Below are 16,546 nucleotides of genomic sequence, written 5' to 3' on the forward strand. Positions count from 1 at the left end.
CAGTTCCATTTACAACCAGGAAAAGCAATAGGCTACAAAGAAAACATAGAAATACAATGTAACCCATCCGTTTCTATGATCAAACATACCGATATACCCTGGGTCATTGGAATTATATTGAATACTATCATTCTACACCACAAACATAAAAATTCTATTCTCATTTTGCTATTCCCTATTCCCTGAATTTTTGCTGAAAATGACGCCACGGCCTATACCACTAAGATTTTGATCAAAACCAACCAGCTAGATTCTTAGCTTTTCAGAAGAGTTGAGAAATCGAGCATTTCATTTTCCGCCAAAATCTTCTTCCAAAATCCCCTTCAAATCCCAGTTGGATTAGTTGAGCATTCCTTGAGTGTAGCATGCTTCATCTGTGCTGACTGAACACGTCTATGTGCCGGGGGGCTAGGGTCAGTCTGTTTTATCTGGTGTAATTCTCCTGTCTTATCTGGTGTCCTGTGTGAATTTAAGTATGCTCCCTCTAATTCTCTCTGAGCCCTAGCATCATGCTCGGAGCCATGGGTCGGAACCCCGCCCTGTGCATTTGGGTCCTGGACTTCCTGACAGGGTGCACCCATATGGTAAAGGTAGGAAACAACACCTGTACTACACATCCTCAACACAGGAGCCCTACAAGGGTGTGTGCTCAGCCCTCTCCTGTACTCCCTATTCACCCATGACATGCATGGCCTCGCACGCCTCCAGATGATAACAGTATTAGGCCTGATTACCAACAATGACGAGACAGCCTACAGAGAGGAGAGGAGGGTCCATCCACATCGACAGGACCGCAGTGGAGACGGTGAAAAGCTTCAAGTTCCTCGGTGTACACATCAATGGCAATCTGAAATGGTCCACACACACAGATAATGTGGTGAAGAAGGCGTAACAGCACCTGTTCAACCGCAAGAGGCTGAAGAAATTTAGCTTGTCACTAAGACCTTCACACACTTTTACAGATACACCATTGAGGGCATCCTGTCGGGCTGTATCACCACCTGGCACGGTGGGGGGGGGGGGGGGGGGGTCTGGTGCCTATGGTGCCTACATTTTTCAACATCAGGGACTGGGAGACTGGTCAGGATCGAGGGAAAGATGAACGGAGCCAAAGTAGAGAGGGATCCTTGATGAAAACATGCTCCAGTGCGCTCGGGACCTCAAACTGGGGTGAAGGTTCACCTTCCAACAGTACAACAACCCTAAGCACACAGCTAAGACATCGCAGGAGTGGCTTCGGGACAAGTTTCTGAATGTCCTTGAGTGGCCCAGCCAGGGCCCGGACTTGAACCCGATCAAACATGTCTGGAGTGACCTGAAAATGGCGATGCTCCCCATCCAACCTGACAGAGCTTGAGAGGATCTGCAGAGAAGAATGGGAGAAACTCCCCAAAATACAAGTGTGCCAAGCTTGTAGCATCATACCCAAGAAGACTCAAGGGTGTAATCGCAGCAAAAGGTGCTTCAATAAAGTACTGAGTAAAGGGCCTGAATACTTATGTAAATGTTATTTCCTTTTTATATAAATATTCTTGCTAAAATGGATAAACAGTTTTTCCTTTGTCATTGTGGGTTATTGTGTGTAGATTGATGAGAAAAAAAACAATTTAATCTGTTTTAGAATAAGGCTGTAACTTAACAAAATGTGGAAAAAGGTCTGAATGCTTTCTGAATTAAATGAGTAAAACAGTATCAAACATTATTAAAGTGACCAGTGTTCCATTATCAAAGTGACCAGTGATTCCATGTCTATGGACATAGGGCAGCAGCCTCTATGGGGTAGGGTTGAGTATCCAGGTGGTAGCCGTGACAATGACTAAGTTCAGGGCAGGGCACTGGGTGGAGGCCGGCTAGTGATGGCTATTTAACATTCTAATGGCCTTGAGATAGAAGCACCTGTACTGACCTCCCCTTCTGGATGTTAGCGGGGTGAACAGGTAGTGGCTTGGGTGGTTGATGTCCTTGATGATATTTTTGGCCTTTCTGTGACATCGGTTGCTGTTGGTGTCCTGGAGGGCAGGCAGTGTGCCCCCGGTGATGCGTTAGACAGACCGCACCACCATCTGGAGAGCTCTGTGGTTGCGGGCGGTGAAGTTGCCGTGCCAGGTGGTGATACAGCCCGACAGGATGCCTTCAATGGTGTATCTGTAAAAGTGTGTGAAGGTCTTAGGGACAAGCCAAATTTCTTCAGCCTCTTGCGGTTGAACAGGTGCTGTTGCGCCTTCTTCACCACATTATCTGTGTGTGTGAACCATTTCAGATTGCCAGTGATGTGTACACCGAGGAACTTGAAGCATTTCACCTTCTCCATTGCGGTCCTGTCCATGTGGATGGACCCTCCTCTCCTCTCTGTAGGCTGTCTCGTCATTGTTGGTAATCAGGCCTAATACTGTTGTCATCTGGAGGCGTGCGTGGCCATGCATGTCATGGGTGAACAGGGAGTACAGGAGAGGGCTGAGCACACACCCTTGTAGGGCCCCTGTGTTGAGGATGTGTAGTACAGGTGTTGTTTCCTACCTTTACCACATAGGGGCACCCTGTCAGGAAGTCCAGGACCCAAATGCACAGGGCGGGGTTCCGACCCATGGCTCCAAGCTTAATGATGAGCTTGGGGCGGTATGCAAATTGAAGTGGGTCTAGGGTGTCAGGTAAGATGGAGGTGATATGATCCTTAACTAGCCTCTCAAAGCACTTCATGATGACAGAAGTGAGTGCTACAGGGCGATCGTCATTTAGTTCAGTTCAGTTATCTTTGCTTTCTCGGGTACAGGAAGATCGTGAAGCATGTGGAGACAGCAGACTGGGATAGGGAGAGATTGAATATGCCCGTAAACATTCCAGCCAGCTGGTCTGCGCATGCTCTGAGGACGCGGTTAGGATGCCATCTTGGCCGGCTGCCTTGCGGGGCTAACACGTTTAAATGTCCTACTCATGTCGGCTACGGAGAACGAGAGACCAGAGTCCCTGGGAGAGGGCCACGTTGGTGGCACTGTGTTATTCTCAGTGGGTGAAGAAGGTGTTTAGCCTGTCTGGGAGCAAGATGGCGATGTCTGCGATGTGGCTGGTTTTCCCTTTGTAATTCATGATTGTCTGGAGTCTCATCCACATGCGTCTCGTGTCTGAGCCGTTTAATTGCGACTCCACTTTGTCTCTGTACTGACGTGTTGCCTGTTTGATTGCCTTATGGAGGGAATAATTACACTGTTTGTATTCAACCATATTATCAGTCACCTTGCTGGTGTTAAATGAGGTGGTTCGCGCTTTCAGTTTTGCGCGAATGCTGCACTCTATCCACGTTTTTTTGGTTTGGGTATGTTTTAATAGTCACTGTGGGAACAACTCAGTCATCGTGTTAGTGTATACATCAATGTTATTCTCAGAGGTAACCCGGAACATATCCCAGTCCGCGTGATCCACAGGAGGTTGGTGGGACCTTAATTGGGGAGCACAGGCTTGTGGTAATGGCTGGAGTGGAATCGGTGGAATGGTATTAAATACCTCATAGTTTCCTGAGGGGAGGAAGACTCATAATAATGTCTGGAAGGGAGTAAATGGAATGGCATCTGTGAGAGAGAATCACGTATTTACCTGATCTCTTCCAAGTTCACTCCCCGTTGCTGGTCTAGGCATGTAGTCAAGGACATTGGATGGAGATAAACTTGAGGAACAGATATTGTTTTGTATTGTACCTGTATTGTTTTCAATCATCTTTGTTTCTGAGTAACCTGGTCACACAGCATAAGACAAAGAGCCTCTGAGAGTGACCACAGTTCTACAGTCCCTCCTGTTCTTTCACTATCTGCAAGGGCACAGTTGTGGGGAGGTGGAAGAGAATGGAGACTAACTTGGTAGAGAAAGGAGTAAATGGAACAGCCGTTATCACTTGTTTCTGCATTATGACCTCACACAACCAATACACCTGGCCACAAGAAGAAAACAAGGTAGGTTATGATGGAACCAACCATGACTAGGCAGTTCTTGGGTTTCTATGTAAACCCCTTGCGTCTCTGTATTATTCGAGAACTCAGTCGATTCACCTTGTATGTTGCACCCTCATCGATGTGTTTTTAATAAAGTTAATATCCTTTTTGGTGATTGACCTTCTCTCCTCATTATTGATTAGAATTACCATGACACATCAACCACATGGAAACCATGTGTTTGAGGTATACATGTATCATTCCAATGATTCCGCTCCAGCCATTACCACTGGCGTGATCAAAACAATCTTTAAGCATGGATTGGTCAGGCCAGCGTAAATAGAACTCAGCACGGGGACTTCCTGTTTGAGTTTCTGGCTATAGGTCATGATATGATTTGCCAAAGGGAGGGCGGCGGGAGGCCTAGTAGCCATCCCGGAAGGGAGAGTAACAGTGCTCAAGTTTTTGAAGCGCGAGTACTACAGGTAATGTGTTGATAGAACTTCGGTAGTGTTTTCCTCAAATTTACTTTGTTAAAGTCCCCAGCTACAATAAATACGTCCTCAGGATATGAGGTTTCCAGTTTGCACAAAGTCCAGTGTAATTCCTTGAGGGCCGTTGAGGTATTGGCTTGAGGGGGAATATACACAGGTGTGACTATAACCGAAGCAAATTCTGTTGAGGTAATACGGTTGGAATTTGATTGTGAGGTATTCTAGGTTGGGTGAACAAAAGGACTTGAGTTCCTGTACATTATCACAATCACACCATGAGTTGTTAATCATGAAACATACACCTCAGCCTTTCTTCCCGGAGAGTTCTTTATTCCTGTCTGCGCGATGTACTGAGAACCCAGCTGGCTGTATGGATGGGGACAGTATATCTGGAGTGAATGTTAGAGTATGTTAGAGTTCCTGATGTCTCTCTGGAAGGAGATCCTCGCCCTGAGCTCGTCTACTGTATTGTCCAGGGACTGAGTATTAGCGAGTATAGTCAGATGCGGTGGATGGTGTGTACGCCTCTTGAGTTGGACTAGAAGTCCACTCAGAATACCTCTTCTCCACCGGTGGTGTCTTGGAGCAGCCTCTGGGATAAAGGGCGGCAGGGTAGCCTAGTGTTTAGAGCGTTGGACTAGTAACCGAAAGGTTGCAAGTTCGAATCCCCGAGCTGACAAGGTACAAATCTGTCGTTCTGCCCCTGAACAGGCAGTTAACCCACTGTTCCTAGGCCATCATTGAAAATAAGAATTTGTTCTTAACTGACTTGCCTAGTAAAATAAAGTTAAAATAAAAAATAAAAAATTGCCTTGGGGGGGGGATCTGATTCGGGAGTCTGATGCTAGTGAGTTACTGCCGTTCTGATACTCAGAAGTTCTTTAAAAAAAACGTTCTGTGCTAATAATGAAAGAAATTACCAAAAAATATTAAAATACTGCAAAGTTACTTCGGAGCTAGAAGCAGTGGGGCAAAAAAGTATTTAGTCAGCCACCAATTGTGCAAGTTCTCCCACTTAAAAAGATGAGAGAGGCCGGTAATTTTCATCATAGGTACACTTAAACTATGACAGACAAAATGAGAAGAAAAAAAACCCAGAAAATCACATTGTAGGATTTTTAATGAATTTATTTGCAAATTATGGTGGAAAATAAGTGTTTGGTCAATAACAAAAGCTTACCTCAATACTTTGTTATATACCCTTTGTTGGCAATGACAGAGGTCAAACGTTTTCTGTAAGTATTCACAAGGTTTTCACACACTGTTGCTGGTATTTTGGTCCATTCCTCCATGCAGATCTCCTCTAGAGCAGTGATGTTTTGGGGCTGTTGCTGGGCAACACGGACTTTCAACTCCCTCCAAAGATTTTCTATGGGGTTGAGATCTGGAGACTGGCTAGGCCACTCCAGGACCTTGAAATGCTTCTTACGAAGCCACTCCTTCGTTGCCCGGGCGGTGTGTTTGGGATCATTGTCATGCTGAAAGACCCAGCCACGTTTCATCTTCAATGCCCTTGCTGATGGAAGGAGGTTTTCACTCAAAATCTCACGATACATGGCCCCATTCATTCCTTCCTTTACACGGATCAGTCGTCCTGGTCCCTTTACAGAAAAACAGCCCCAAAGCATGATGTTTCCACCCCCATGCTTCACAGTAGGTATGGTGTTATTTGGATGCAACTCAGCATTCTTTGTCCTCCAAACACGACGAGTTGAGTTTTTACCAAAAAGTTATATTTTGGTTTCATCTGACCATATGACATTCTCCCAATCTTCTTCTGGATCATCCAAATGCTCTCTAGCAAACTTCAGACAGGCCTGGACATGTACTGGCTTAAGCAGGGGAACACGTCTGGCACTGCAGGATTTGAGTCCCTGGCGGCGTAGTGTGTTACTGATGGTAGGCTTTGTTACTTTGGTCCCAGTTCTCTGCAGGTCATTCACTAGGTGTGGTTCTGGGATTTTTGGTCACCGTTCTTGTGATCATTTTGACCCCACGGTGTGAGATCTTGCGTGGAGCCCCAGATCGAGGGAGATTATCAGTGGTCTTGTATGTCTTCCATTTCCTAATAATTGCTCCCACAGTTGATTTCTTCAAACCAAGCTGCTTGCCTATTGCAGATTCAGATTCATTTCCCAGCCTGGTGCAGGTCTACAATTTTGTTTCTGGTGTCCTTTGACAGATCTTTGGTCTTGGCCATAGTGGAGTTTGGAGTGTGACTGTTTGAGGTTGTGGACAGGTGTCTTTTATACTGATAACAAGTTCAAACAGGTGCCATCAATACAGGTAACGAGTGGAGGACAGAGGAGCCTCTTATAGAAGAAGTTACAGGTCTGTGAGAGCCAGAAATCTTGCTTGTTTGTAGGAGACTAAATACTTATTTTACACCATAATTTGCAAATATATTCACAAAAAATCCTACAATGTGATTTTCTGTATTTCTTTTTTCATTTTGTCTGTCATAGTTGAAGTGTACCTATGATGAAAATTACAGGCCTCTCTCATATTTTTAAGTGGGATAACTTCCGCAATTGGTGGCTGACTAAATACTTTTTTGCCCCACTGTATATTGGTGCCATCTTATAGTCTTTTCACAGAGTTAGCATGGCCTACCTTGCCTACCCTTAATCTCTCCTGTTACTGGCCCACAGGGCAATAATTCTACACTGGTGTTAAGCCATTTTATTTGAAGTGTAGCATATAGCACACTTTCACATACTGTAATCAGGGTTGGGGAGTAACTGATTACATGTAATCAGGGTTGGGGAGTAACTGATTACATGTAATCAGGGTTGGGGAGTAACTGATTACATGTAATCAGGGTTGGGGAGTAACTGATTACATGTAATCAGGGTTGGGGAGTAACTGATTACATGTAATCAGGGTTGGGGAGTAACTGATTACATGTAATCAGGGTTGGGGAGTAACTGATTACATGTAATCGGATTACAAAATAAACTAACTGCAATCAGTCATGTTACTAGCAAAAATATTGTAATTAGATTACAGATACCTTCAAAAAACTAGATGTTTACTTTGGCTGTGTTTACACAGGCAGCCAAATTTGTTTCATATTTGTTTCATTAATTGGTGTTTTGACCAATCAGATCTGATGTGACTGGTCAAAAGACCAATTCGTAGAAAAAAGTTCAGAATTGGTCTGCCTGTGTGTAAACACAGCGCTCTTGGATTACTTTTAAACAATGTTAGTGAAAAAAAACACACCTTTCTGTTTTGTCAATGACATTCAGTGATGGATTATTTTTGGCTTCTTCTAATGCCTCTTATGGGAAAGTGATCCAAAAGTAACTGAAAGTAATCAGATTATGTTACTGAGTTTGGATAATCCAAAAGTTACATTACAGATTCAAATGTTGGACAGGTGACTAGTAACTGTAATGGATTACATTTAGAAAGTAACCTACCCAGCCCTGACTGTAATACATGGCAAGAAATAATGTCTACCTTGGGTAAGGTAGGATAGAGATTTTGAGCATTTCCAGCTCATGTGTTTTGGAGCATTCTCCCTCTTTCCCTCTTCTCTTCATCTTCTCTCCCAGCTACTGTGGGGAATAACAATCAGGCAGTATGTAGGTCAGCCGAGCTGAGGAGCATGCACCACTCACTACCCCTCTTTTACCTCTCTCTCCATCTTCCTCTCATCTTTTAGCTCTCTCCCTCCATCTTCCCCTCCTCTAAATGGTTCTCGTAATCATCATTCTATTACTAGACTGAGTATCTTAGAACATATGTACATTTTCTCATCACAAGCCAAGTTGTATCTGATTTAATACCTGTCAATCATCTAAAACAGTGTTTATCAAATTATAGGTCTGAATCTACTGGTTTGCGTCTGAATTATAGGTTGTGGCTGGAAATATGTTAATGTTTTTTTGTCTGAGTCACATGAAAATCGCATATGAATTTGAGACAACCGTTGCGTGATTTGTTGCATTGACCAAAATCACATGGTATGGAAAATATAAACGTATTGGAAAATATATTCACCACAGTGGCAAGAAACACACAAGGCAGAGGCTTAAAATATGTCAATAAAACTTTAATAAGTCTAGTTGCAAATGTACATAAATTGCACAGCCACATTGTTTTGATATATATATATATATATATCGTCAACACAAACAAATCCTCTGTACATTATTGTTTTTGTCACTGTTGTCCAAAGGAAGCAGAATCCAGCCAATACTTTACTTTCAACATCATTACAAAAGCATTTTCTACAAGATATTAGAAAACATACATCTTTTACTTTATTTATAGATATATATTTAGTTTATAGTATTTTTTTTCTCCACTGGCTGTAACTGCACTGTATGTACTATATAATTGTGTGTGTGTGTGTGTGGCTACAGAGACATCATCATCACATTTCTCTCTCTGACTCTCCTCTCCTACATTCTTCAACAACTTAACGAAGGTGGAACGGCGGTGGGACGTGACCAGAAACAGACAAGAGGGTTTAGAATTGATAGCCAAATGAAGGACATTGCATTGCCTATTTCTGTGGAAGTGGCATTATGCTATGTGGCACTGGTAACACAAATTGACCATGACAGTTTATACCAGTATTAAACTAGCTGATTTGGGAGAGTTGGCATTTTCCATTCCCTGTTTCAGTTTAGAGGTAGAGACTATACAGAGGACTAGAGAGAACACATCCCTAAAGACGGAAGTCTTGACTTCATTTAGTCCTCTCTACAACAGTCCGTAATGTCTTTTCCCCTCAAAATGCTGGACATAAAATGCACAATTGAAGTAAATTGAGTGAGCAAATGTATATGAGTACTGCACTCAGTAGTACACTCCACGACATGGCTGATCAAGCCAGGAGTGCACACGTCTGCAGTCCAAAAGACAGCGGTGTGTTTATGGAAGGTAGACTAGGGGCTGGAGTCGATCCGTGTCGCGGAAGATCCACGTTAAAATGTCTCGATCATTTCCAATTGCGCTGACATACGCAGCGTTTACGAGTAAATGCAGTTGTGCCACGCTCCGCGTTACATTCGAGCAACCCATTGACTGGAACTCATCCCTGTATGTCAACTTCGTGGACTATGAGAAAGCATTTGACAGCTTAGACAGAGACGCCCTATGGAGGCTCCTCAGACCAGAGAAGCTTGCCAGAATGATCTGCACTACCTATAATGGCATAACATGCAGGGTTGTGCATGCAGGCAAGCTTAGCACACCCTTCAGACTCCTGACTGGAGAAAAACAGGGATGTCTCCTGTCACCCTTCCTTTTCCTGTTACACATTGACTGGGTCATGAGGAAGACAACCGAGAACAGGTGACATGGCATACAATGGTCTCTATGGACACAGTTGGACGACCTTAACTTTGCGGAGGATCTAGCACTCCTGTCGCACAGTCCACAGCAAATGCAAGATAAAACGTCAGACCTGGACACCACATCATCCCAGCCAAGACTCCATATCCACAGAAAACAAAAACCAAGATAACGATCAACGACGAATCTAACAATCCAATCACCCTCAGTAAAAGAACCCCTGGAGGATGCCAGTTCCTTCACCGGTCTGTGATGCGTCATCACCAAACAAGGTGAAACCGAGCAGGATGTAAAGGCAGAATTCAAAAAAGCAAGAGTAGCCTTCATCTCCCAAAGAAACAAGAGTAGCCTTCATCTCCCATCTGGAGCTCCAGGAAAATGAAAACGCAAACCCTTTCAACACCAATGTTAAGTCAGTGATGGCTGTATGGCTCAGACAAAATGGAGGACAACAAAACACACAATGACAACAACTCAGAGCTTCATAAACAAGTGCCTGCGACGCATCCTCCACATCAGATGGATGGGCAGAGTCCGTAGCATTGACCCGTGGGAGCGCATCAGCCAGGTTCCGGTGGAAGAGGAGATCCGGAGGAGAAGATGGGGATGGATCGGTCACACCCTCCGAAAGTTCCCCTCCAACATCACCAGGCAAGCTCTATACTGGAACCCACAAGGGAGCTCCCGAAGGAACGTAAGTAAGTCTCTGCGAACGCTGGGAACATTGCCTTTGAATTTAAATCCGATACGGTTTGGATCCAGCTCTATCAATGCTTAAAACTGGGCTGATGAGCTGGGCTGATGACAAATGGGGTTTTGTGCTTGTGTTTCTCTCTCACCACACCTGATTGGGTCATAGGTCGCTGGACATTTGGACTCTCTCTGACCTCTACACGCCAGACATCATCCAAAACCTCTCAGAGTCAACATAGTCATTTAAATTTTTTTGCAATATACTCTTGAAGTGTTTTTCCCTTGATAAAAAAAGAGTATACTGAATGTGGGGGGGGGGGAGATTAGAGGATTGCACTAAAACCTGGAGATCTAACTGAACAGGACAGATGGCTGGTTGAGCTATTTACAATATCCATGATACAGTAATATCAATCGAAACAGCAATAATATTGAACACAAAAATTTACAAAAAAAAGGCTCTCTTTTTAACATTAGTTAAAAAATATTGTGAACAATTTATCTACACTCTCGTCTCCAAGGCTCTCCAGCCTCTTGATACACTCATCATTATCATATATTTATATGATATATAAATCACATATCATTCATGTCTGCAGCAACTCATAAAAACAACATTCCATCATCTTCCTACATTGGAAACATATTATTTATTTATTGGAAATGGTGACGCAGTGGGTCGCTACCATTCGTTACAGCGCCAAAATGAAGCATGCAGATTTTTCAACCCTAACTCCTCTGTAAAGGTAAGAAAAATGAATTACAAAAATATACAAAATATAGATGTGCTGAAAATGTCTGTGGGGTGGTGGGAGCAAGCGGGAACAGTAGCTATAGGATCATTCGGGGACAATAGGTCTAGACCCCACATTAGGGTCTAGACCCCACATTAGGGTCTAGACCCCACATTAAGACCAACCGTGTGTTTGAGTAGCATCTTCACATTCAATAGAGAGAGGGAATGAGGGAGAAGGGGAGAGGGAAAAAAGAGGAGAGGAGAGATAGATGCCTCGAAGCGAAGTGTGGGGGGGGGTCACAGTCTTTATGCGGCATGCTTTTTTGACATGAATTAGCAAACAGGAGAGTTTTAAGAAAAAGCGTACGATTCTAACCTGTGAGGTCACATTATAACACACACCAGTCCAGTGTATAGTATAACATCGTGTTCAACAACGCAACTCTCTCTCTCTCCCCTTGTGCTACAGGGCTATCAGACCAGCCATGGCAAGGGTCCTGAACGCAAAGCGACACACAACCAACATACGTCGTCGTTTCAACGTCGATTCAACATTATTGGTGAAGCACTAAAGCAAACCTCAATCCCGACCAGGTCTGTTTCCAAAAACCTGGATAAAGTACAGGTCAAGAAGAAGAAGAAGAAGAAAGGAAACAGGATTTTGTATTTGATCTGCTTATGGTGCAACTCACAGCATAGTGTGCAGTCTCTCCCTGCCCCGAAGCCCTATAAGACACACTATAGCTGCAACCACCCACTCCTTGGAACGGGCTTCTTTCGTACTTGACCTGATCAAATATATCTCTATATCTCATGTATACTTTATAGAGGAAAAAATGAAATATGCATACATCTATCTGACATTTCATTAGTATATTTTCACATACAGGTCATGATTTAGTGTTCGTAACACATTTTGCGTGATGTATTTGTACAATATATTTATATTCCTTTACAAATCTACTGTATCATAAGACGTTTGTTGTTGTTTGTTGTTGTTGTTGCAGGAATAGGGGGTCTGAAGGACAAAGTAGAGATGTGTTCCTTACTTAAGGCGTTTCATGTACCAATAGCTTTCACAAAGTGCACTATATAGGGAGAGGAGGAAAAAGAGGAAGTGTTTCAGCCCTCCAGGACTGACACTGAATTGTGCTGCGGGACTATTTTTGTCAGAGCGGATGGTTGGGGACCAGAACATTGCTATGATAATTTGTACACTGCAAATTGACCACAACTAAGCCCAAAAGAAGATTGTATTTGAAAATAATAATACATTTCAATACCTTGATTACATTGAGACACGGTCACATACAGTGCCTTCGCTAAGTATTTACACCCTTTTTTTACCCCACTTTTTCCACATTTTGTAACGTTACAACTTTATTCTAAAATGGATTCAATCGTCCCCCCCCCCCCCATCAATCTACACACAATAACCCATAATGACAAAGCAAAAACAGGTGTTTAGAAATGTTTGCTAATAAAAAAAGAAAACCATTAAATATCACATTTACATAAGTATTCATACCCTTTACTTTGTTGAAGCACCTTTGGCAGCAATTGCAGCATCGAGTGTCCTTGGGTATGACGCTACGAGCTTGGCACACCTGTATTTGGGGAGTTTCTCGCATTCTTCTCTGCAGATCCTCTCAAGCTTTGTCAGGTTGGATGGGGAGCGTCGCTGCACAGCTATTTTCAGGTCTCTCCAGAGATGTTTGATTGCGTTCAAGTCCGGACTTGGCTGGGCCACTCAAGGACATTCAGAGACTTGTCCCGAAGCCACTCCTGCGTTGTCTTGGCTGTGTGCTTAGGGTCATTGTCCCGTTGGAGGGTGAACCTTCGCCCCAGTCTGTCCTGAGCGCTCTGGAGAGGATCAAGGATCTCTCTCTACTTTGCTCCATCCGGATGGTGCCAGGTTTCCTCCAGACGTGGCGCTTGGCATTAAGGCCAAAGGGTTCAATCCTGGTTTCATCAGACCAGAGAATCTTGTTTCTCATGGTTGGGGGGGGGTCTTTAGGTGCCTTTTGGCAAACTCCAAGCAGGCTGTCATGTGCCTTTTACTGAGGAGTGTCTTCCATCTGGCCACTCTTACCATAAAGGCCTGATTGGTGGAGTGCTGCAGAGATGGTTGTCCTTCTGGTGGGTTATTCCATCTCCACAGAATTCTGGAGCTCTGCCAGAGTGACCACCGGGTTCTTGGTCACCTCCCTGACCAAGGCCCTTCTCCCCCGATGGCTCAGTTTGGCCGGGCGGCCAGCTCTAGGAAGAGTCTTGGTGTTTCCACATTTCTTCCATTTAAGAATGGTGGAGACCACTGTGTTCCTGGGGATCTTCAATGCTGCAGAATTTTTTTGTTACCTTTCCCCAGATCTGTGCCAGGACACAATCCTGTGTCGGGGGTCTACGAACAATTACTTTGACATCATTGCTTGTTTTTTGTTCTGACATGCACTGTCAACTGTGGGACTTGATATATTCAGGTGTGTGCCTTTCTAAATCATGTCCAATCAATTGAATTTACCACAGGTGGACTCCAATCATGTTGTAGAAACATTTAAAAGATAATCAATGGAAACCGGATGCACCTGAGCTCAATTTCAAGTCTCATAGCAAAGGGTTTGAATGCTTATGTAAATAAGGTATTTCTGTTTTTATTTTTTAATACATTTGCAAACATTTCTAAAAAACTGTTTTCACTTTGTCATTATGGGATATTGTGTGCTCAGGATTTTTAAGTCTGTAACGTAACGTGGAAAAAGTCAAGGGGTCTGAATACTTTCCGAAGGCACTGTATGTCTCTTTTTTTTTTAATTCTTGGGAATACTTAGGAACAGATTTCCTAAATTAAACACATCTTTTGCTGAATTCATAGTGATTTTACAGTCTTTTTGACCACAAACTAAAATTCCCTCAAAAAGTATTATTATTGTTCGGGGTTGCGGGGCACTTTGGAACACAAAAGGACTTAAAAAGAAATATCAGTCTGGACAAAAAAAAGAATTAGATAAGATCTAAATAAACCATTGGACAAAAATACTTTTCTTTGAGATTTAACACTACTATAAATTATTTTTCTGTTATTATTGTTTTGTTTTGTACATGGTCCACATGACCTGATCGTAACAGAGAAGAGAGGAGAAGAGAGGAGGCCAGGAAAGGAGAGGAAAACAGAGGAGAGGGGAAGAGAGAGGATTGGGTGACTATCTGACAGACATTGTGTTGATTATAGTGATTTGTCCAAAGCTTTAGGGAAGAGAGTCTGAAATTGTCCCAGCAACTGCATACATCCAATGGAAACATCCAAATCGGTTGATTAATGGAGAGTTCAGTTCATACCTACAGCTTGTCCCGCCTCCTCCTCTGCAGGGCCCACTGGTGTTCAGCTCTGTCCAATGATTCGCTGTCACTGACTTGGTCAGCTGTCTGTCAAACTGAAGTCCTGCCTCCTCGCTGCTTGGCCCCTCACAGTGGTCTCCTCACTCTGACTAACCCCCATTTAGTGTCCATATAAGGAAGTGTCCTTTACAAGCACCAGCCAACACATACACACATACACTCTCTATCAGACTCTCTCTAGCAGTTGCTGCTGTTCCTGAACTCTCCGTTCTCAGTGATCTGGAGCTTGGTGGGATTGGTCGGGGATATGCCGTTACGGGTCTGCATGCTGTAGCGCTCCTTCAGCTGGGTCAGGGCACTCATCAGACGGGCGTTGGCTGCGTCAAGAGACGCGATACGCTTCTCCTGCAGAGAGAGAGAGAGAGAGGGGGAGGGAGAGAGAGAGAAACACTGGGTTAGAGAGCGGGAGAGACTGAGGGAGGGGGGGTGAGACAGAGCAGCAAACAGCAAGAGAGAGAGATACCAAATATAGGCCTGTGCAAAGATAGGCGGTGAGGTACACAGACGCAGATAGCCAGGCAGCCAGCCAGACGACCAGCCAGCGAGGCAGCCAGCCAGACGACCAGCCAGCGAGGCAGCCAGCCAGACGACCAGCCAGCAAGGCAGCCAGCCAGACGACCAGACGCATTAATGGCAAAATGGAGATGTAGCCTCCTGCTCCTGCTAGTGTTGCTTACGGTATCATCTGAAGTCCCATCGCGTTCATGTTCATCCACCCGAGGTGCTCTCTAATTCACCATTCACTTCTCTCCCTTTCTCTCCCTCTCTTCTTAATGAGCTTTCCATATTCATTCTCTCTGTCTGTTGACTCAGGGAGCGGCTCATTGCCTCACCACTGCCTCTTTGTTTGCACACTCATCTCCCATTACTTTACTGTGCAGATGAGCTTTCTGTTTGTACGCGCGTGTCTGTGCACCGCTGTCTGTGAGTTGACATTGAGCCGTCTTTCAACCACACCTCTGCAACTTTGTTTAACTCTCGTTGAAGCTTGTGTGCTGGCGTCAGTGTCTGTGTTTGCATCAGAAAATGTTACGCCACAACACAGAGCTGCCACTCTGCTGTCAGAAGTCGACAAGAGTTTACGACGTAAAACGAGTCACGGCCATTGACAGACCGGCAGGGGCAGGAATGAGGCAAGTAAAGGAAGAATAGTGTTCATGTAAATATTAGTTAGTGAAGTGTAGAGTCGCATGTCGCGCTCAGCCATTCAAGCCTTGTCACCGCCAGAGTTCTGACTGGTTGAATTAAACATGATGTATTTCCATGTTCTGTCACCCTTCACGTCCTGTAGCAGATGTCACAGAACACACACACAGACACACACAAAATAAATTGTAGGAAGAAATATACACACAATATATTGAGCACAGTTGACTAGGCGCTGCATGGGCTTTGTTTTCTCCATGCATCTCTCTCCGTGAGGTTCAAACATCGCAAACACAGGACGTGTGTGTGTGTGACAGGAAGTGTGTGAGTGTGACAGGAAGTGTGTGAGTGCTCAACTCTCCTTCCAAGATGATCATAATGACCTGCAGTACTGTTTCATGCCACCGCAGACTGCCATCATTGGGATTTGATATAGTCAATCAACTAACTATCCCTGAGAATGCTTTGGCTAAATCGATCTGTCACAGGCTTCATTAGGAAATATGTTGATTGATGTTGTACCCACAATAACAATCCGGACACACCCCAAACAAAAACCCTGGACGAACAGAGAAATCCGTACCATGCTGAGAGCCGTACTGCATCATTCAATAACAATCCGGACATACCCCAACCAAAAACCCTGGACGAACAGAGATATCCGTACCATGCTGAGAGCCGTACTGCATCATTCAATAACAATCCGGACATACCCCAAACAAAAACCCTGGACGAACAGAGAAAGCCGTACCACGCTGAGAGCCGTACTGCATCATTCGATGTCCGCAGAACGAACCCCGATGACGCGCGACACATACACAGCAAGCCAGGTACAAAGCGCCGTAAATCCA

At 44.2% G+C, this 16,546-nt stretch overlaps 1 protein-coding gene across 4 annotated transcripts in view; it reads right to left on the reverse strand.

Annotated features, from left to right (window-relative positions):
- Positions 1-8,459: 8,459 nt before the first annotated feature.
- LOC115101069 (disabled homolog 2-interacting protein) overlaps positions 8,460-16,546 on the reverse strand; it is a 231,327-nt gene continuing 223,240 nt past the window's right edge. For all 4 annotated transcript variants that reach the window (XM_029620248.2, XM_029620247.2, XM_029620246.2 and 1 more), the window contains one exon: positions 8,460-14,894. In XM_029620248.2, the coding sequence (XP_029476108.1) occupies positions 14,727-14,894 (168 nt within the window). In that variant the 3' untranslated portion in view covers positions 8,460-14,726. The remainder of the gene's footprint in view (positions 14,895-16,546) is intronic.

This window comes from Oncorhynchus nerka, linkage group LG19 (genome assembly GCF_034236695.1).
Source record: "Oncorhynchus nerka isolate Pitt River linkage group LG19, Oner_Uvic_2.0, whole genome shotgun sequence".
Lineage (NCBI taxonomy): Eukaryota > Metazoa > Chordata > Actinopteri > Salmoniformes > Salmonidae > Oncorhynchus > Oncorhynchus nerka.